Source organism: Eublepharis macularius, chromosome 2, assembly GCF_028583425.1.
Source record: "Eublepharis macularius isolate TG4126 chromosome 2, MPM_Emac_v1.0, whole genome shotgun sequence".
Classification (NCBI taxonomy): domain Eukaryota; kingdom Metazoa; phylum Chordata; class Lepidosauria; order Squamata; family Eublepharidae; genus Eublepharis; species Eublepharis macularius.
In genome coordinates this window covers 132,515,917-132,536,898 of record NC_072791.1, presented here as the reverse complement: position 1 = coordinate 132,536,898, position 20,982 = coordinate 132,515,917, and the positions used below count along the sequence as shown (strand labels likewise).

At 40.8% G+C, this 20,982-nt stretch overlaps 1 protein-coding gene across 1 annotated transcript in view; it reads left to right on the top strand.

Annotated features, from left to right (window-relative positions):
- Nucleotides 1-20,982, top strand: part of KCNQ1 (potassium voltage-gated channel subfamily Q member 1) — a 520,763-nt gene that overhangs the window by 94,036 nt on the left and 405,745 nt on the right. Inside the window, exon 3 of the mRNA XM_054972676.1 lies at nt 17,254-17,380. Within this exon, the coding sequence (XP_054828651.1) occupies nt 17,254-17,380 (127 nt within the window). The remainder of the gene's footprint in view (nt 1-17,253; nt 17,381-20,982) is intronic.

The window sequence follows — 20,982 nt, the reverse complement described above, 5'->3', positions numbered from 1 at the left end:
CCACAGTATTGACCAGCTTTGAAAGATGGAGTGCTGTCTTTAAAGAAATCCAGTGGTACTTCAGAGACTTACAAAAATTATTACAGCATGAATTCTAATAAAACATTTTTGCATTGGAATTTCCCTTTCTTCAAAGAGAGTTTTTTTTAAAAAAAATTATTTATATGAAACAAAGACATAGTAGCTTCTTATTACAAAAAATATGATTAGCACTTTAACTCTGCAAGACTTGTATCCTGCTACGACCATTGATTTGAATGGATATAGAAGGGTATACGTCTGTTTAGGAATGCAATATAAATCTGTTGCAGAATGTATATAGTATTGTCTACATATATTGTAAAATTTGATTTCTTGAATTTTCTTGTGGAAGAATTTTAACCCATCTCCTTCAAGGTATTAAACAGCGGGATTTCCCACTCAGTGTAGGTGCTAATATCCTGTTTATCCCACCTCTACACATATTAATAAGTTCAGCTAAATGTTTATAAGTTTCTAACTGAATCTGCATCTCAAGTTTCATCCTGCACTTTCATAGATCAGATTTTATATTAATCTTACTATATTAGGTCAACAGTTTGGCCCTCATCCTCTCTGAGTGAATTGGTTAGTATTTTGATTAGATCTGGTTTTAGACCATTCTCTTTTTGTAAAACCCCTCATCCCTATGTTTTTTGCTACCTTTAATATAAATTCATCAGTCTTAATGAATGAACATGCATCTGATGAAGTGAGCTCTGATTAACAAAAGTTTGTGCTGGAATAAATGTTGTTAGTCTTTAAGGTAGCACTGGAATCCTGTTTTATTTTGCTGCTGCATACTAATATTGGCTACCCATCTGAAATTACCATATCGAAAAAGGAGCTTTCCCTTTTGAAAGTATAGAAAGAGAATATAATTCTAAGAGCTTTAATCCAACATTACATAGAAACTAAGAACTAAGGGCATGATTTAGCACAGCACAATGCATGCTGTATTTGATGATTTTCAGTAGATACAACCAATATTGATTAATAGGGGGAAAAGACCCACATGGCTGAAGATTCTGTGTTAGAAAAGCTGGGAGAAACTTAGCTTTATATATCTCCATTTTTCTAATGGAGCATTTGACTAGACAACAGCTGTTAGCTACTATAGCACGGCTGCACAGTGGATGGGAAAACCTGTCTCTATGACAACAGTGAAGGCATTGGATGTGCCTCACCCTGCTCAGTCTGGGGAATAGTTGGCTAAAGACATCTGGTCAATGTGGATAAATCTCAAGGGAAATTAGTTCATTTCACCTGATAGTAACTACAGAAACATTTTATTCTATTTAATATTGTGGTGATGAACATAGAAGATTGTATGCCAGCTCACTACTACTAAAAGTCAAAGCTGGTCTAAATTTTTAGCTGTCATTTCTAGTTGGGGTTTTAGGCAAAGTCTACTCAAGTAATCTTTTCTCTAATTTTATTTTTTAACTAATAAAATGTATTTTAACATAGTAATTCTGTTTCATTCTAACAAAAGAAGGAGGGTTGCTTGCTTTTTAAAGATTTTTTTTAAAAAGTGTGAATTTGTTGCTTAAAATGTTTGTGTCACAGAGAAATATTAGTTGGGAGGGAGGGAATAACTTTAGTTTCCGAAGCAGAAGTAGAATATCTAAGGATACATGCACAGCTGTAAGGGTGGCACTCATTCTCAGTTTGTATGCTGGGTATGCTTGTTAACAAATTTTGCCTCCTGTTTCTCCAACGAAAATTCCATGTGGTTCACATTATAAGAAGTTAAAGAAAAAAAAAACAAGAAAACAATTGTTGATTATGGCAGGAGGTGATTTGCTACATTGTTCTTTCCCAGGCAGTACCATTGGAAAAGTTTAGTTGTGCAAATTGGTAATGCTTGAAACCAAGGAGGTGAAACTTCTTTATTTTTCCAGTTATTTAAACACAGTTATATAAAACACAGGCATTGGATCCAGAGCTTTTCCATATTCCTCTCTCACACAAACTTGAGACACTCTTTTATGGTAACATGCAAACATGAGAGCAAAGCTACTCCTTGGCTTCTGGCTTTGTGGCATTTTATGCTGAATTAACATGGAACAAAATTCAACTAAAATCTACTTCTAGCTCTGTCATGAACCAGTGGGCCACTCCTCCCTCCCTCCAGAATTTTAAACGTCACCACCAAATGCATAAAGGTGGTTTGGGGCAGAAGGGGGCATTCAACCCAGGAAGATGGTACAGAACAAGAGGATGAATGTATTAAACTCTTTCTTCCATTCACATGCCATTTCCTGGGTTGAAACTGTCTCCCTTCCTGGGCTGCCGTTAATCCAAGGAGGTGGGGAGAAATGGAAAACAGTATACCTGTATTATTTTTTCTTACTGGAGCTATCAGCACTCTGGATGTGATGTTAGTTTTTAACTAGAAAAACAGCATGTGCAGAGAAAGTGTTAGGATTTCACTTACTTTGACTCCTCCCCACCCCAATCTTTACCTATTCCTTCCCCTGCAACAGATTCTTCTGTGTTCTTTCTCTCACATCCACAGATCCTTCCTGGTTCCTCCCCCTGCCCAAGACCTTTCTTGGTTCCCCTCTTCCATCAGCACCATGCCAGTTCTTTCTCAGGTGTTTTTAATTTGGACATAGATCCAGAGGAGTTAGCCGTGTTAGTCCGTAGTAGCAAAATCAAAAAGATATATGCCCATCTGCTCTGTACATTGGACAAACCAGCCAACCTCTACGCAAAAGAATAAATGGACACAAATCTGACATTAGAAATGGAAACCAGTGGGAGAACACTTCAATCTACCAGGACATTCCATCAAAGACTTAAAGGTCACTGTAGTTCAACAGAAACCTTTCAAAAACAAAATCCAAGGGGAAGCTGCTGAATTGGAATTCATATGCAAATTTGACTCTGTCAAGCTGGGACTGAATAGGGACTATGAATGGTTATCTCATTATCAGAGGTAACTGACTTCCTCAACGGAAGCAAACTGATCTCCATATCAGAAGGAGCTGTTTGCATCTACTCTGCCCTCCCCTCTCCTCCTCTATATCTGACCAGTTTCTTTTTGCCCTCCATGCATCTGACGAAGAGAACTGTGATTCTCGAAAGCTTATGCTACAATAAAATTGGTTAGTCTTAAAGGTGCTACTGGACTCTTTTTGATTTTAATCTGGACAGGTCATTTGGAGTGCCTTGCCTCTTTCTCTTTCCCTCCCCCCATCCCCTCAGAACTCACCTCCTGGCAGCTGCCATTGCTTCACCTGGAGATGCCATTTTACAGATATTTTTTGCTGTTTAAAAATTGCCATGAGGCCCTGATCCAGATTGTTTGTGTGGCTATCTGAACTGAGGCCTCATGGCAATTTTTAAACAGCTAAAGTTTCCTGTAAAACAGTATCAGTTATTGGAAGGTCCACGAGAATTGTGGAGGGGAGGGGGAGATTCCAGAGAGCATCTCCTTCTCCCCTCCCCACCATTGGCTGACTCTACTGCCTCCATTGCCAGAAATGTTGGAGGAAGAGGTGTGTGTGTTTTCTGTGCATACGCAGAAAATGCTTTTGTTTGATTAATTAAATCTTTGAGATTTTTTCTGCAACCCTGGAGGGTTTTCCAAGGTTGCAGAAATATCTAGTTTTGTTCCCAAGTAGTCCTGATCTGTGGGTTGAAGGATCTGCATATCGAGGCCACTTGGCTAATAGTATATAAGATATTGTTATGATTGGCAGCAGGTTTTTTTGTGATGGTACTTATGGGTACCTTTTTCAGAACTCTCCCAAGTCTTGATCCTTGTGCACTAGCCTGCCTTACTCTGCCAGAAAAAAAAAGAGTGGATTCTCAAGAACAGCCTAGTGGGGATCTGTGGAGGGGAAGGAGAGGAGAATTAGGAGAAATCGGTGCAATCTTATATATGAGAACTCACACTTTTTTAAAAACAAAAAAAGCACTGATGATTGGGAAATGTAGGATGCCTTAACACCTTGATTAACACCCCAGAAGGCGCTGGCCTTAGAGAAAGCACTCTAGTCTAGAAACTTTGTCATAAAATCGTTGGGTCTTGGGGCTGAGAGGAACTGGTCCCCCTTTATGGAAACAGGCAGAGAATAATCATTTACTCACCTGCCAGGAAGAGGCAAGATAGTTCATTTTTTAGATATTCTGCTCTAGAGCTATAAATGCAGAAGATATGCTCCTGATTATGACTGGGTAACTGGAATGGTGGGGAGCATGTACAGTCAAGCCCATTTCAGAATAAGTCAGAGAGGAACCCTTCCAGCTGGGAGAGAAAGAGTTAAAAAATTTAGCACACTGTGTGAAGTTGTGCAAGCCAAGAACCAGGAAAGGGGGAGAAATGGAGTTAGGTCTGCTTTAACCATCCTTTATTTCAAAGTTCCAGTTTTTCTTGTGCCCATTCCTCAGAAAGGAATGTCAAGGTAAAAACCAGTGACTTGTACAACCTAATTAGCCACATGATTTTGTTTCTTTTGATTAGTTTCTGTAACAATTCTGCTAACATCCTGATCTAGTTTCCTATGCTCCTGTGCTCCTAGAAAAGTAAAGGTAAATGTTAGTAAAGAATGACTATATTTCTGCTAAATATCACAGCCTATGTTCAAAGCTCTTACTTAGTTACCTGGCTGCTTGTCTATGCATAGACCAAGACTCCGGACCTGGCTAGAATGAGTTAGCAGGCAAGATGAAGAGAGGAGTATGTGGCAGCTAACACACACATGCACATACATATGTTCTCCCTGTCAGCTCCTCAATCCGCTGATAGCGAGGGATGGGCAAAGTTTGAGTGGTGGCAACCTACGCGAATGATAGCAAGAGGGATGTGTGAGAACGCTAGGGAGAGTCCAAGCCCTCTCTCACACACACAGATCCCCCACCTCCTCTCAGACACTTGTGGGCAAGGAAAGTGGGCAAGGGCGAGATGGTGGTAGAAGTGAAGTGGAGAAAAGACAGAAATGGCTCTTTGCTTTGTGGAAGAGATTCTTTGAGGAAAAGCTGGTGGGTACTACCTCATTGAAGACCACTGATATAGATAGTGAAATCCTAACACTTTCTCTGCACATGCTGTTTTTCTAGTTAAAAACTAACATCACATCCAGAGTGCTGATAGCTCCAGTAAGAAAAAATAATACAGGTATACTGTTTTCCATTTCCCCCCACCTCCTTGGATTAACGGCAGCCCAGGAAGGGAGACAGTTTCAACCCAGGAAATGGCATGTGAATGGAAGAAAGAGTTTAATACATTCATCCTCTTGTTCTGTACCATCTTCCTGGGTTGAATGCCCCCTTCTGCCCCAAACCACCTTTATGCATTTGGTGGTGACGTTTAAAATTCTGGAGGGAGGGAGGAGTGGCCCACTGGTTCATGACAGAGCTAGAAGTAGATTTTAGTTGAATTTTGTTCCATGTTAATTCAGCATAAAATGCCACAAAGCCAGAAGCCAAGGAGTAGCTTTGCTCTCATGTTTGCATGTTACCATAAAAGAGTGTCTCAAGTTTGTGTGAGAGAGGAATATGGAAAAGCTCTGGATCCAATGCCTGTGTTTTATAAAACTGCAAAGTACTTTGTGTCAATTTATGGATTGCAATGTGCAGTTCAGGAATAATAAAAATAAAACATTACAATATAGAAGAACACACAGGAAATGTGCACTTTCTCCTTTATCTGAAGTTTTGATTCTCTAGGGAATTAAGGCTATTTGGTTAGAGAGCTTGCGTACTAATATTCAGAGAGAAATTATATATCTGTGTTGGGTTTCTGGTATTTCTGTAGTTCCTGAATGTTTCATCATATATGTTGTTTTAACAGTTAAGTGAAGTTGAAAGTTAGCACGAATTAGCATTTATTGCACCGACGAATAAAAATAGATGCACAGTGTGAGTTAAAGGTAAATAGAACTTTAGATATGTTTATAGTTTCTAAAATTAGTCTAAGCTTGCTTCCAAAGCCACTGCAGCCAAGATTTCCATAGAAAACATCGGTGTAGTTATATATAGCTGGCTTGAATATACAAATATCTCAAGTTTTGCTACTTGAAGTGTGTTTGTTTATGTGTGCGCACATGCATGCACACATGCATTCCACTTCCTTCCTGCACAAATCCATAGTGTATGGAGAATATAAAATTCATTTTACTAGGCAACTTTTTAGCTTTACTCTTACAATTCTGTCTAGCAAAGTAAAATAATATATGGAATTTCATATTAACCACTTTTTATTTTTTATTTATTTAATTAAATATTTATATCCTACCTTTCCTTTTGGCTAAAGACAGCTCTGCATACTGCTGTATTGTCTTCTGACTGTTTAGAACACTTTTATGCTGCCTTTCCAAGGAACCTACCCAAAGTGGCTTACAAAATAAAACATCATAAAAACATAAAACATTAAAGTTTGTTAATTAAAACCCAGCATTAAAAACACCGCCAAATGCACAAAAACTGAAATGCATTTAAGAGTTTTCAAGTTAAAAAAAAATGCTGTAAAAATGGCATTTTAAAAAATCAACCCTTAATTAAGAGCCTGAAAGAAAAATGGTTTGGCTTGGCACCTAAAAGAAAGCAACATCGGTGCCCAGAGAGCCTCAAGGGGAAGGGCATTCCGTAAGAGAAGTGCCACCACTGAAGCATCCCTGTATCTGATTGTTACCCGCCTTGCCTCTGAAGGCAGGGGACACAGAGAGCAGTACTTGTGAGGCAGATCTGAACTGGCAGGCTGGACAATATGAGATGAAGCAGTCCTTTAAGTACCCTGGCCCCAAGCCATTTAGTATTTCTGATTCCAGAAATCCTAAAATTTTGTTACATTTTGTTACGTATTTTTATTTTGTTCTGAATGTCTTCAGGTTTTGCAACTTTCTAAATGACATTAGCTTATTGTTCATTTATTTGTATACCTGCAAAGAAGCATGCTTTGCATGCAGTGTGTTTGCCAGAATTGTGACTTCCTAAGCAACAGAAGTGGTGTTGTATATAGGGATGTAATGTTTCTAGTCCTAGGAATCTGACCTTTTGAGACAAGCATCGTGACACCACTTTAATGGAATGTGATGATGTAACATTGTGACCTCTGCCAGGGCAAAGGTTAAAAGCACATCATGATGTGGTATGTATGACTGTTCTTCAGAAATGAGCACAATGTTTGTTTACTACTGCTAGCATCAGCATTAAGTGTTTGGAATTACTTGAATCTTTCAAGCCTGGAGTTTGTCTCTGAAATCTACTCACACATTACTTGTTACGTGTTTTTAAATGGCTTTGTTTATTCACATACAGAGAACCTACTGCTGCTGTGCAGTTCTCACTTCAAACTCAGACATTCTCTGTCACTGAAACTTTATATATCTCCCAACGCTGGACCCCTCACTCTCCAATCTCCTCCCGCCCCCATCCAGCCTGACTATTAGAATTGTCTTCCCACTCTTCTACAGAGCTAATCTCTGTCTTCTCAGAAGAATTCTGTTGTTCCTCCCCTTTAACTTATTTCTTACTCACTATCTAAGACTGTCAAGCCCATTAACATAGGTAAAAAGCCTTTTAGCTGCCAAACCTGCCCTTTTTGACATTGCTCAGTTATGTTAGAGCCTCAGCAACACACAGGAGGAGGCCAATGATAATTAGAGCAGGAAAGCAGAGAAGGAGAGAGAGAGGAAGACAGTAGATTGTAGAGCATTACACTTTATTTGTTTGAGAGATGACATGATAATATTCTCTGAAAATAGACTGATACTTGCATTTTCTTAAAGTAATTTTACAATGTAATTCAGAAAATGAGCAATTAGTTTAATCCACAAAAACTGTATTTGATTAGATTCTGTTTAGACTGTTAGGTACAAATTTGGAGGTAATTCAAATGTTTTGAGTTGTATGTCTAAGAAAATTGTACAGGGTAAAGAGGCTGCAGTTCTTTTACAAGTACAATATTGAATCTAATCTTTACACTTTAAGACTAACAATATGTCCGTAGGCTATAATCTTAAACACAAGTAAAATTGAAGGTCTTGCTGAGATTTCTTTTGGCTACTCCAGCAGAGAGGCTCACTGTGCAATCCTATGCAGACTTGAATGGACTTAAGGCTGGAGTAACACTGCATAGGATTGCAATGTCAGAAATATAATATAGATTTAACCTTTTTTCCTTAACTCCGAGTTTACTTTGGTTCTCATCATAGAAATTTCACAAAGAGGATTTTTAAAAGCCATGAATGGCTGGTTTGTCTTACTCAAATGAGAGAATGTGATTGTGAATTCGAGGAGTTCAACCAAACTAGCATTCTCATTCGATAACTCTGATTTTTGCAAAGGCCTGCCTCTGTGGCACCATTTATTTATATTGAATCATAGAATCATAGAGTTGGAAGGGGCCATACAGACCATCTAGTCCAACCCCCTGCCCAGTGCAGGATCAGCCTAAAGCTTCTCTGACAAGTATTCATCCAGCCTCTTCTTGAAAACTGCCAGTGAGGGGGAGCTCACCACCTCCCTAGGCAGCTGATTCCACTTTTGAACTACGCTGACTGTGAAAAAGTTTTTCCTAATATCCAGCCGGTACCTTTGTGCATGTAATTTAAGCCCATTGCTTCAGGTCCTACCCTCTGCTGCCAACTGGAACAGCTCCTTGCCCTCCTCCAAATGACAGCCTTTCAAATATTTAAAGAGAGCAATCATGTCCCCCCTCAACCTCCTCTTCTCCAAACTAAACATTCCCAAGGCCCTTAGCCTTTCATCATAGGGTTCAGTCTCCAGACCCCTGATCATCCTCGTTGCTCTCTTCTGCACCCTCTCGATTTTGGCCACATCCTTTTTGAAGTGAGGCCTCCAGAACTGCACACAATACTCCAGGTGTGGCCTGACCAAGGCAGTATAGAGAGGGGCTATGTCCACCTGCGATTTCGATGCTATGGCCCCTTTGATACAACCCAAGATTGAATTAGCCTTTTTTGCCACCGCATCACACTGACTGCTCATATTTAGTTTACAGTCCACTCCTACCCCAAGATCCCTTTCACATGTACTACTGCCCAGAAGTGTATCCCCCATCCAGTATTTGTGCTTCTCATTTTTGTGGCCCAGATGTAATACTGTGCACTTGTCTCTGTTGAATTGCATCCTATTCACAGCTGCCCACTTCTCCAGAGTATTCAGGTCTCGTTGAATTTTAATTCTATCTTCTTGGGTGTTTGCTACTCCTCCCAATTTGGTATCGTCAGCAAATTTAATGAGCAGCCCTTCCACTCCTTCATCCAGATCATTGATAAAAATATTGAAAAGTACTGGGCCCAAAACCGAGCCCTGCGGCACCCCACTGGACACCTCCCTCCAATCTGATGAAATGCTGTTGACCACCACTCTTTGAGTGCGGTCCTCCAACCAGTTCCCTATCCACCGAACTGTCCTATAGTCCACTCCACAGTCTTCCAGTTTGCCCATCAGAATGTCATGGGGGACCTTATCAAAAGCTTTACTGAAATCCAGATAAATCACGTCAACAGAGTTCCCCCGATCCAGTAAGCTGGTCACTCGATCAAAGAAGGAAACCAGGTTGGTCTGACAAGATCTGTTAGGAACAAAACCATGCTGACTTCCCCGGATCACTAAGCGGTCCTTCAGATGCTTTCAGATTGATCCCTTTAAAATCTGTTCTAATATCTTCCCAGCAACAGAAGTCAGACTGACCGGCCTGTAGTTTCTCGGGTCATCCTTCTTCCCTTTCTTAAAGATTGGGATAACATTTGCTCTTCTCCAATCTTGTGGCACATCCCCAGTCCTCCAGGAGGCCTTGAAGATGATGGACAGAGGCTCTGCAAGTTCTCTAGAAAGTTCTTTGAGCACTCTTGAGTGCACACCATCCGGCCCAGGGGATTTGTATTCATCCAGTGCAGCCAGATGCCTCTCCACAACCTCTCTGTCAATGTCAATTAGCCACTCAGGTGTCCTGCCACATTTTCTACTATCTTTAGACATGCCTGAGTTCTTCAGGGAGAAAACAGAGGCAAAAAAGTCATGTACCAAACCTTCAGGGGACCCTCTTCCAACCCTACTCCCTACTCCCTACTCCCATGACCACCCAAGTCCCAGGGAAACTGGACCTCAGGGGCCACGCCATGGTCCCCCAAAGCAGGTGCCCCTATCCAGTGTCAATCTCCATTATTCCCTATGGGGAAAATGGGGGAGAGATTCCTAAGTGACTGAGAGTGGCATTTTGCAAGCAAAGTGCATTAATTTTTCAGGGGACATATATCTAGTTTTTAAAAGTCTTTGCACATAACAGTAGCCTGGTTAATGAGGTATGCTACAGAGATATGGCATAAATAATTTCTTTGCAGGTTTAAATGCAGCTTAGCCTGTTGGAAGCTTCAAGGAAATTGTTCAGTATTTGGATTAATAAAATTAACTTCTTGCCAGTTTTGTGTAGTGGTTAAGAGCGCGGGACTCTAATCTGAAGAACCAGGTTTGATTTCCCACTCCTCTGCTTGAACCCAGCTGGGTGACCTTGGGGAGGGGGGGATACTCTAGAGAAAGCTGAGAAAGTTGCAGCTGCCTGCCCCCAAAGTTCATTGAGAGCTGGCTTGTGACTGGAGAAACGATTTGCAAAAGCAGGCTTTCTCTGACTTTTAAGGCAGCGATTCTAACAGTTCTAACAGAGAGGGAAGGACTTCACCGACATGTCAGCTTTCTCCAGAGCATCCCCCACCCCCCAGCAAGACGATTTGCAAAAGCTGCTGTCATAGGCTTTCTCTGTCTCTTCAGGCAGCCATTCTAACAGAGAGGGGAAGGAACAGAAGGAAAAGGGGTGTGGGAGACGGACTTCAGTACCCAGAAAGACTTGCAAAAATGATCAAGTGCCATTCGCGTGAAAGATGTCACTTGTAGCGAGGCTCTCAGAGGCTCAGTAGATCACAGCCACTCATCCCCACCCACCAGACCTTGACTGATGCTGCACAAGGAAGCCTTGGGGGCAACATCAGGAGAGAGCCAGCTCTCCCTCATCACCTACCCAGTTCTCTGTGATATTATAAAGTCCTGGATGATAGATGCTTTGTTTTGAACTGACCTGACATTCAGCAGCACGTTTAGGCTTTGTGGGTGATCAGCAACATTACTGAGGTTCCTTTGATTTAGAAAAGGACCTGCCAATCCCTTTCTCCTCTTATCTGTCCTATTCCCACTGTCATGACCTTTGCAGCTCTTGGCCCTCTTATTGAAGTGCTACCCAGGCACATGATAAAATACACACAACCAGAAGAGGCCTGCTGTTGCTGAAGAATCAAAAGTTATTAAAAATCTGTCCAGAAGGCTTGGCTGTGTCAACCACTAGATGTTCACTCCTGGGAACTTTGTAGATGACTGTCAGTCCTCCAGTCTATATTCACCATTCTTCTACTTTTGCTGGTGTATTGGCTATCCAAGGAGAGGAGAACAGGAATGGCTAGGCTCCAGTACCTGCCAGACTCTTTTCTCTCCCTGTCACCACAGTGGTGGTCCAGTCACACTCTTAACAAGTTGGCTTATTTAAAAAGACGTTACCTATTAAAAGAAGAAAAGGCAGTCACTCCGAGTAGGTCTTATAGCTGGCCAGGTGTTCTCACTTGCAGTCCCTTCTGATGTTACAGCTACTCTCCTTAAGACATTAAATTGTCATATTGGTATTTAAAACTGCATTTGTCATGCACATTTCAAGAAACAAAACAAAAAAGTGTTACAGGTTTTTTGAAAAACACTGTTCATACTCTTCATTTGTAATTTACTCAGTAAATAATATAAAGTGTTCAGAATCTGGATTGACTATAATAAATCAAATAATGTACACAGTTCTGTTGGCACCTCATCTTTCCCTTTGAACGTTATGTCTGAAATGTCCAGTTTCCAAAGATGTCTGGCATCTTGTTATTGACCACAGACTGTGTTTCCACATACCTCAGTTTCATTAGCTAATCAGCTGAGAGCATGTCAGTTTCGTTAGTAGATGGGCTAAGGACTGGTTAGTTTCCTCAGTTGATTGCTGGGGAAATTTACATTTTTTTCTTGTCTTTTTTAGTGGCACCAACATTGCAACGTTGCTATTTAATTTTTTTAAACTCAGGGGGGAAAGTTGATTGGTTGCTGTTCAACCAGTCAGGATGCAGGGGAATAAAGGGGCAGGTGAAAGGCAGAGTCAAGGCCAGGCCTCACACCAAAGAGTGCACTTCAAAGAGCCAGTTTGGTGTAGTGGTTAAGAGCGTGGGACTCTAATCTGGAGAGCCAGGTTTGATTCCCCACTCCTCCACTAGAAGCCAGCTGGGTGACCTTGGGCTAGTCACAGCTCTCTGGAGCTCTCTCAGCCCTACCCACGTCACAGGGTGTTTTGTTGTGGAGATAATAATAGCACACTTTGTAAACCGCTCTGAGTGGGCATGAAGCTGCCCTGAAGGGCGGTATATAAATTGAATGTTGTTGTTGTTGTTATAAAAAAGCCCCAGTTTGATTTTGCTGAAAAAAAAAACATTTGTTATATGTGCAGGAATAAAAACTGCAGAAATGCCAAGGAAAGATTGATTCTGTGGCAGCTGCAGCCTTTCTCCATGCAGAAATCAAAAAAGTCTGAGAAGCAATTTGGAGACTGAATGAGAGTATTTTGACCATGCATGCAGAAGTCTGGATAGAAATCAATGCAGTATGGAACCAGAACTGATGAAAAAGCCCCATGCGGAAAAAACCTTTGTAATCACTTAGTATCAGGTGAAATAGAAGTGTGGTTTTATGAATCTTAAAGATCTGGCTGGCAAGAGAAGAGAAAGTGGGAAGGATGTAAAAGGATCATTGCTTTTTCAGTTTTGTATTGTATTATATTTCTGCTCGTTTTCAGATCTTTGAAAATTTGCTTTTATATACCCTATTACATTGTTTATTGGAATGCCTCTGTATTTGATTGTATTGACTTACACTGGGTAATCTGCCTTGAGTCCCAGTGAGAAAGGTGGACTAGATTTCCCCTTTCACAGCAGCAGCTCTCGTGTCTTCTGAAAAGCCCATTCTAATGATGGGAGCCTTCCAGAAGGTCACCCTATGTGGCTTGAGAGCCAACGTGGTGTAGTAGTTTAGAGTGTCAGACTAGGATCTGGGAAACCCAAATTTGAACTGCCACTCTGCCGTGGAAGTTTGCCAGCTGACCTTGGGCCAATCACACACTTTCAGCCTAACACACCTTACAGAGTTGTTGTGAAGATAAAATAGAGGATAATGTTGTAAGCTTCTTTGGGTCCCCACTGGGGAGAAAGATGGGATATAAATGAAGTAAATTTTAAAAAAGATGGATTGCCACCGGTCAAAAATATTACTTTCTCATGAGTGCACAGAACTGCTTTCCACACACAGAGAATTGGGTCACATTTGTACAGGGCAGTTTCTTTGAGCCATGTGCCTTTAGGGGCATTGAAAACATTCACAGAATTGTAAATATGAATTAGTAGTAACTTTCTTTACTGGTAGAGAGCCATGTGTCAAATGAAATATGAATTTTGATCATGAGATGGTTCTGAATGTTGATTGATATCTGATGGATATCCTACTGTAAAACATCCAGCATTTGTTCCCTCAAAGTTCTGAGCGTTCTGTTGCAAGAGAAATGTTAAAAGTTTGGCACATATTTATGAATGTTGAAATAGTTCCATCCATTCAAGGGAGAAAGAGAGCTGAGCCATGGCTGAGAGTGACCAGGTACTGAGGCCACACTTCTCTGTGCCTGGGGCATTATAAGACTGCTTGCCTGCTGCTTGAGTGGGGAGAGAACAGTCAAGGCTGAAAGAGACCAGCTGCTCAACCCTGCTCTCCTCTGTGCAGGAGGCACTGAAATAGCATAAGTGTATTGCGTGAGAATTTTCAGTGCTCTTTATTGTAATGTCTGATTAGAATGACTTTTATTGTAAGCTACATTGGGTCTTGTTTGTAGAAGAAACATGGCATAAAATCCTTTTAAAGTAAAGAAATAATTATTTATCCAGCCAAATGTTTGGTTACTTTGCTCGTATGGAACTTTTTGGTAACATCAACCATATAATGATTTCCCCCCCTCAGCTTCAGCAGAGGTTTAGATTTGCATTGATTTCATCATTTTAGTATGAAGATATTGATGCTTCTTGCATCTTGCTAAATACTCTTAAAAAAACATTATATTGGCTAGCCTTATAGTAAAACAGAGGACTCACTATAATCCAAAATAACTTCGTCTATTTTATCCATAAGTTAAAAATATAACTTAGTAGATCTTTGCCAGCAGTAACCACATGTGATATTTGTCAGGCCAGGTGTGCTTATCTTAGATGCAAAACTTCTCTAGAAAACATTAGTCCAAAACTTCTGAGTGAGGAAAGTGACTCCAACTCTTATTTGTGAATTGATTTCAGTCCAAGTTGAAGTTGAAAATAGCATGCCGACTTCCATGTTCATGTGAATTCAAGAGACTCTGGGAGTTATTAGCTTACTGTATTCCAGGTGTTTTTCACAATCAGGTTCCTGTGTCATGTGGGATAAAATGCATCTTTTTTTTAGCTTGGGCTTCTTATTTGTATAATATGGGTAACTTTATATATTTATCCTTGGTGGGTACAACACGAATTTGGGAATGGGAATGATCTGAGCATTGCAAATTGTGGAAACAATCCTCAATAGGTCTGCTTAGAAGTAAGGCCTATATTATTTGGTAGGCTTACTCCTAGGAAAGTGTATTTAGGATTGCAGCCTGTGTCTAGGTTCAGCTGTACGTTGGCTGAGGACATAGCTAGGTGAGACACTGAAGTTCTGTGATCATATCTTCAGTCTCTTTAAATTTCTATAAACAGGAATTACCAAGTGGGCAGAATTTGACCAAAACAGCAGCACTGGGAGAAGGGGAGGGTTCATGGTGCAGTTTTCTCAGTACAATTCTGCACACCCATATCCTGGAGCTACTATTTGTCCTGGTAGGGAACACACATGTGCATGTGTTTCCATATAGAAGCATTTAGCAGAAAATTAGAAGGGCGAAAAAGAACTGTGATATCTCCCCCACCCTCTTCCAGCACAGCAGTCCTAATCTGGTCTCTCCTCTCACCTCCCAGTTACAATTTGTAGAATGTTAGAAATGGAGATTATCAGGGTCAGGGAAAATGGCTGAATTTCCCCACCTGCGCAGCAGCCATCTAAGCTTTATTGCCATCTTTCCCGAAACATCCGATCAAAGAAGGTTTGAGAAAGATCAGAGAATAGCCAGGGAAACCCCAGGAAGTGCACAAATGCTCCATAATACTGTGGGGAAGCAGAAAGACTGCTTCTCAACAGCATTGAATCTGGGGCACATAAGCTGTGTGGAAATGGCCTATGTTTCTTTTTAAATGGTTCAGCCACAGGCTTGCAGTGTGTGATGTATTTTTCATGGTTACCTCACTCCTGATAATTTCGCTTTATTCAGATCGATTGATCCTGTTGTACACTGATAAGAATTTAAACCAGTCCTGAAAACTTATTTTTGCTGCTTGTAACATACATTCCCATCTAAAAGACTGCAGCTTCCTGAGGAATGGCATATAGGGTATGGTGAAGTAGTTCATGAAGATGTGTTTGTTTGCCTTTCTGATGACTGTTCCAAGTTATTTTAAATGTAAATAGCTTATCCTTTTGCCTTCTGAAACTTCTCTGACATCCGAATCTAAATGTAGTGGCAAAAATCAGTCTCCACTCCCTCCCCTGGGATTATTTATTGGGCTTATACAAGGCAAGATATTTTTTAAAAAATGTTTTGTCTGTCACCTAGCCACGGGCAGGGGAGGGAGAATTTGCCAGTTGCTAATGGATACCTGGCATTTTTGTGTATGACCATGAAGAACAGCTTGTGCACTTTCACCCCTGATGTTTCCTGAATAACATGGGGCTCATTTAGGTCAATAATCCTTTATCAAAACGTCAGGAGTGAAAAATGTGTCTTGGTGTAAGCCGACTGGTCGTTCTCTCCAGTTGCAGGAGTCTATAGAACAATCAATGTTCTCTAAGCTTGTCTGCATGTCATGCAAAGAACTGGATGACAGTAACCATTGACTACATGTCTTTTTCATTGTCTTTAGAGCAGTTCACATTTGCATATTTGTCAGTATTCCTGTTATCCAATGAACCATGGAGGGTCTTAAAAATACAGAACTCTCATGCAAATCTACTCATAAACTTCCCCCCACAAACCTGCAGGTTGCAAATCAGAAAGCATCCACAACCTAGCCTTTTGTTTCTGTTTTCTTGCTCGTCTTACAAAATTAAACTCTCATTTGCATTCGTGGAGTTTTTGTTCAGTGCAACCCCCTCCCTCCTCTCTTTGCCCTTCTCATACTTTGAATTTAGTTATTCACTGTTTTCTTATATTTTAGTATGTTGAAAATGATGGGGTTTTTAAATTACTTTTGAACCATGAAGCTTTCATAACTGCCAAGCGTTTTTTAAAATGATTCAGCTTCCCTGTTTACTTATCAGATGTATTCATTCATAGTATAAGGAAAGATAAGATGGAGTTTTATTTACTTAGTGATAGAAAAAAAGACATGAAAATTCTAGAATGTTAGAACTTTTGTGAAAGCTAATGAAAGATATTCATTTGCCTTAATATTTTCACAAGGAATTTCCATGGGGGGGATCACAGCAGTCTTAATAACCTTTTCAAATAAATATTGTACTAAGTTGAATAAAATTGAATGAGTTGCTTTGCATGAAAAAAGCTGTGTTTCATTTTGTTTTTAAATTTTATGAAGCAAAAAACTCAATATATAAAATAATAGTTTCCTGCTTCTTGCACATCATAGGGTGGTCATCTAGTATAAGGCCTTTGTGTATTGTTTGAAAATGACATCCTTGTTTTATTTGGCAAAGTCAAATTAAGGCAGAAATCCTAAACATACTTGCTAGGAACTAAGTAAAATTGATCTTGGTGAGACTTTGAATAAACATGATTAGGATCAGCATTCAAGATTGTTTTTATTTTTATCACATTTTGATGGTCTAATAGTGCTCTCATCCTAAACAGAGTTACATCCTTCTACATCGATTGAAGTCAATTGGCATGGAAGGTGTAACTGCTTTTAGGATTGCACTGCAAATTACATATAATTTTTGAGCTCTTGATTTTTTGTTCCTATGTATTTTGATGGTATATATTTTTACTTCCAAATCTCATATTTTGTTTTCTTTTGCTATCTTCTGAAAAGCATTAAAAGCATGTTAATCTAGCTCCCTATCTCTTTCCTGTAGGAAATTGTATTAGTGGCATTTTTTGGAACAGAGTATGTGGTTCGATTGTGGTCTGCAGGATGCCGCAGTAAATATGTTGGCTTTTGGGGAAGGCTTCGTTTTGCTAGGAAGCCCATTTCTATAATTGGTGAGTATATGTGGTTATGAATAATTATTATGTAGCAAATTTGTAGAGTGCTTTCTTTCAGGTTTCAAAAGGAGGATTTTTCTGTTTCATATTATGTAAATAAAATTGATTATGTGATTATCAAGTTCTCCTGTGATGCAGTCATGTAGATAGTAGAGTGAACCTAGAAGATCATCATGCAGCTAGGCCTTTTGTGGTGGTCAGGAAGCAGTGTTATAATAAGAGATATAAAAGTGGGGGTTTCTGCACTGAAGCTGTAATAGGACAGGAAGCAGTTCCAGTCCTAGCTTCTGGCTTAAGCCTCCATTCAGGAAAGAGGGAGTTGCTAGTATTGAAACTGAACTTCTGTTCTTTGGCCCTTAGCTGCATAGCAACCATAGAGTGCAGTCCTAAACAGAGTTAATTCTTCTAAACCCATTGATTTAAATGGATTAAGAAGAGTGTAACTCTGCTTTGGATTGCACTGCTAGAGACGAGGTGAAGCACATAAGCGCTGAGAGCTCTGGTGAAAGCTTCAGATCTCCTACAGTAGATTTGTTGATTAAAAAAACTCCCTAGAAATAATTCCAGAGGGAAGGATGTTCCAACTAAATAAAACAGAAATCTGTCAGCACTGTGAAGATGATTATACTTTATTCCAGTATAAGTTTTGTGGGGCAGAGTTCACTCCATGCATCTGATGAATTAAGTTCTGACTCATGAAAACTTATGCTGGAATAAATTTTGTTTATCTTTGGAGAGCCACTGGACTTCTCTTTAATTTCAGTAGAAAAATGATTTCTGTAAACTTGCACATCCAAAAGGTTTATATAATTCAGTTCTTATCATGTTTCCATTTAGAAAAACAAATATCCATTTTACATCTCGCACCCAATGCTAATGAAAACACAACCTACTCCTTTGGAGGTCATATTTAACTATATTTGGAATCCCATATCTCATGCAATGCTTCAATAATTTCATTGTCACATTCTGTGTTGGATTTGTTGATGCTATTTTCAGATGCTGCTAAAGGCTTGATATAGAAGGGATCTGAAATAAGTTTAAATTTCCCCTTTCCCACCTTTGGGGTGGGGAAGGTTCTCCCCACCACTGCACCTTGTTAATTTGTTTTATTATTTGTATATTGATTTTAGTTTTTGTTTTTATCGATTTTAACTGTTCACCGCCCAGAGCCCCTGGGGATGGGCGGTATATAAATTGAAAAAATAAATAAAAATAAAATAAAATAAATAGGTGAGGTTGGGGGTAAATATGCATACCAGTGTCTTCTATAATAAGAACTGAAATTTTAATTATATGCCACCAGTCTTATGCATGTTTATTTGAAAATAATTCTTCTTCCCAAATTAGTGTCACAGGATTGCAACCTTATAAAATTTGCAAATTGTAATTGCCCCGCCTCCAAGTTGGAATGAAAGGCAGACACAATATTTGGGTTCTAAAATGGGCCGCTTTATTAAATCACAACAACTGACAGAAACTACAGCAAGGGCCTAACTAGCGGAACACGTCAGGCCCTGGGGTCACTGCTGGACCTCCGCCCTGACCTGTCTGGGCGAGACATCTGCTGTCCCGGGTGCGAGTCATCCATTGCATGGCTGGGACCCGGCCTGGCCAGGCTAAGTGGCTCAACCCTTTAAAGCTCCCCCACCCGGCTGTACAGCAGCGGGGGGAGACTGGCTTGTCTAGGGGTTCCCCACCAGGGTGTCTGTTCTCGCAACTGGGCCGTACAGCAGCCAGCCGCTCCTGACAGACCCCTATTCCCTACCAATGGGGAGGTGCCAAGGGTGCTCACCAGCCCGCTCATTTCCCCCTAACTTCAAACCTGCCTGAGGCGCAGACTGAGATGCTGTGGGGCGGAGCAGCCTAATAAGGCTGCCGGCTCCGCCCCCAGGTGAAGACCCAGATGACCAGGCACGCGCCGTCTGCATTCCTCCAAGGAGGAGGCAAACTACGCCCCCACCCGGTCTGAAGTGGCTGTTGCCACTGGCCAGGAGGGCCGGATAGTTCTGCTATGTCAAAATGTCAAAAGAGTCAGGTCAGCTAATACTGTACTGGATGAAACATGTGATGTAGTGATTTTAACTGCTTCCTACAACTTTTCTAAAGCATGCATTAGGGATACTTATTTATTTTAAACAATTACATGCCATCTTTCCATCCAAATAGGGTCCCTATTTAAAAGCATCTAAAACATTAAAACAGCATTTAAAATGTGTATGTAAATATTTAACAATAATAATGTTAAAAACAGACACAGCCAGGGAGGAGGGCAAATAAGAGTTTACTGGAGGTACATCAAATGAAACAGAAAAGTCTTCACCTGCCATTGGAAGACAAAGACAGACAAATCTTTCTGGTGAAAGGCTACTTCAGTTGGTAAAAAATGCTTTGTACTGTTTAGCGGCATCAAATATCAAATTGTTACTTTTTGGAAGTAGTAGAAAAGAGCAAGAGTCCAGTAGCACATAAGACTAACAACATTTGTGGTAGGGTATGAGCCTTCGTGAGCCACAGCTCACTTCTTCTTCTTGGATCACTCTTACACATAATGTCTCTGATTCATTATTTTTTGAGGGTTGATAAATTATTACAACTCTTTAAAATGTACTATTAAACCTGTAAGTCAAATTTTCTGCAAACTTGAGAGCTCCCCAAGCTTTGTGTAAACACCTGCCCAATTCCAAAGTGGCCCCATTGCATAGATTTTTTTTAATCTGCAGTGGAGCCAAATTAGTAATTAGCAGGGCTTTTTTCCAGCTGGAACACAGTGGAATGGAGTTCCGGAACCTCTTGAAAATAGTCACATGGCTGGTGGCCCTGCCCCCTGACCACCAGACAGGGGGGAGTTTAGATTACCCTCTGAGCCACGACACAGAGGGCAATCTAAACTCCCTTCTGTCTGGAGATCAGGGGGTGGGGCCACCAGCCATGTGACCATTTTCTCTGAGGGTAACCCACTGAGTTCCACCACCTCTTTTCCCAGAAAAAAAGGCCTAGTAATTAGATATATAATTAGATACTTGGCAAGGGTCTGAAAGATGTGTATGCCAAAAAATTTAAAGTGGTTTGATTTATTTAATAATTGTACTTATATCAGTCAAATAGTAAATAACATTTTTTTTAAAAGCTGTCAGCGCTAGCTGTTGCTGCCACTGGGCAGGGTGCCAGCTGGGCCGGCCCTGACATCAGAGAGGTGCCAGGGATGCTGCAGGACCCTGCTCTGTGAAGGAGGGGTGGTATACCTCACCCAGACTACCTCTCAGTCCACTCTCTGGCCTGCTCAACCTGGTCTGCTCACCCTCTGCGACCTCCACCATCTCCTCCTCCAAGCCTCCATTCTCGCACTGCTCCACTCCACCTCAACACCATTGCTCCTTACTCACACACACCACCCCAGTGCTCTGCTGAGCCATCCTTTATAGGGCCTTCTTTCCCCGCCCCGCCCTCCTTGGCCTCCCAGCACTGGCCTGGGCTGTGTTAAGCTGCCGCAGCTGGGGTAACTGGCTTGGCTGTGTAGGTCAGCAACAGCTGCGTCTTGTTGGCTGGCTGCCAGGCCTCTCTGGCTGAGCTGATTGCTGAAGGCGGGTCCAGCTGTG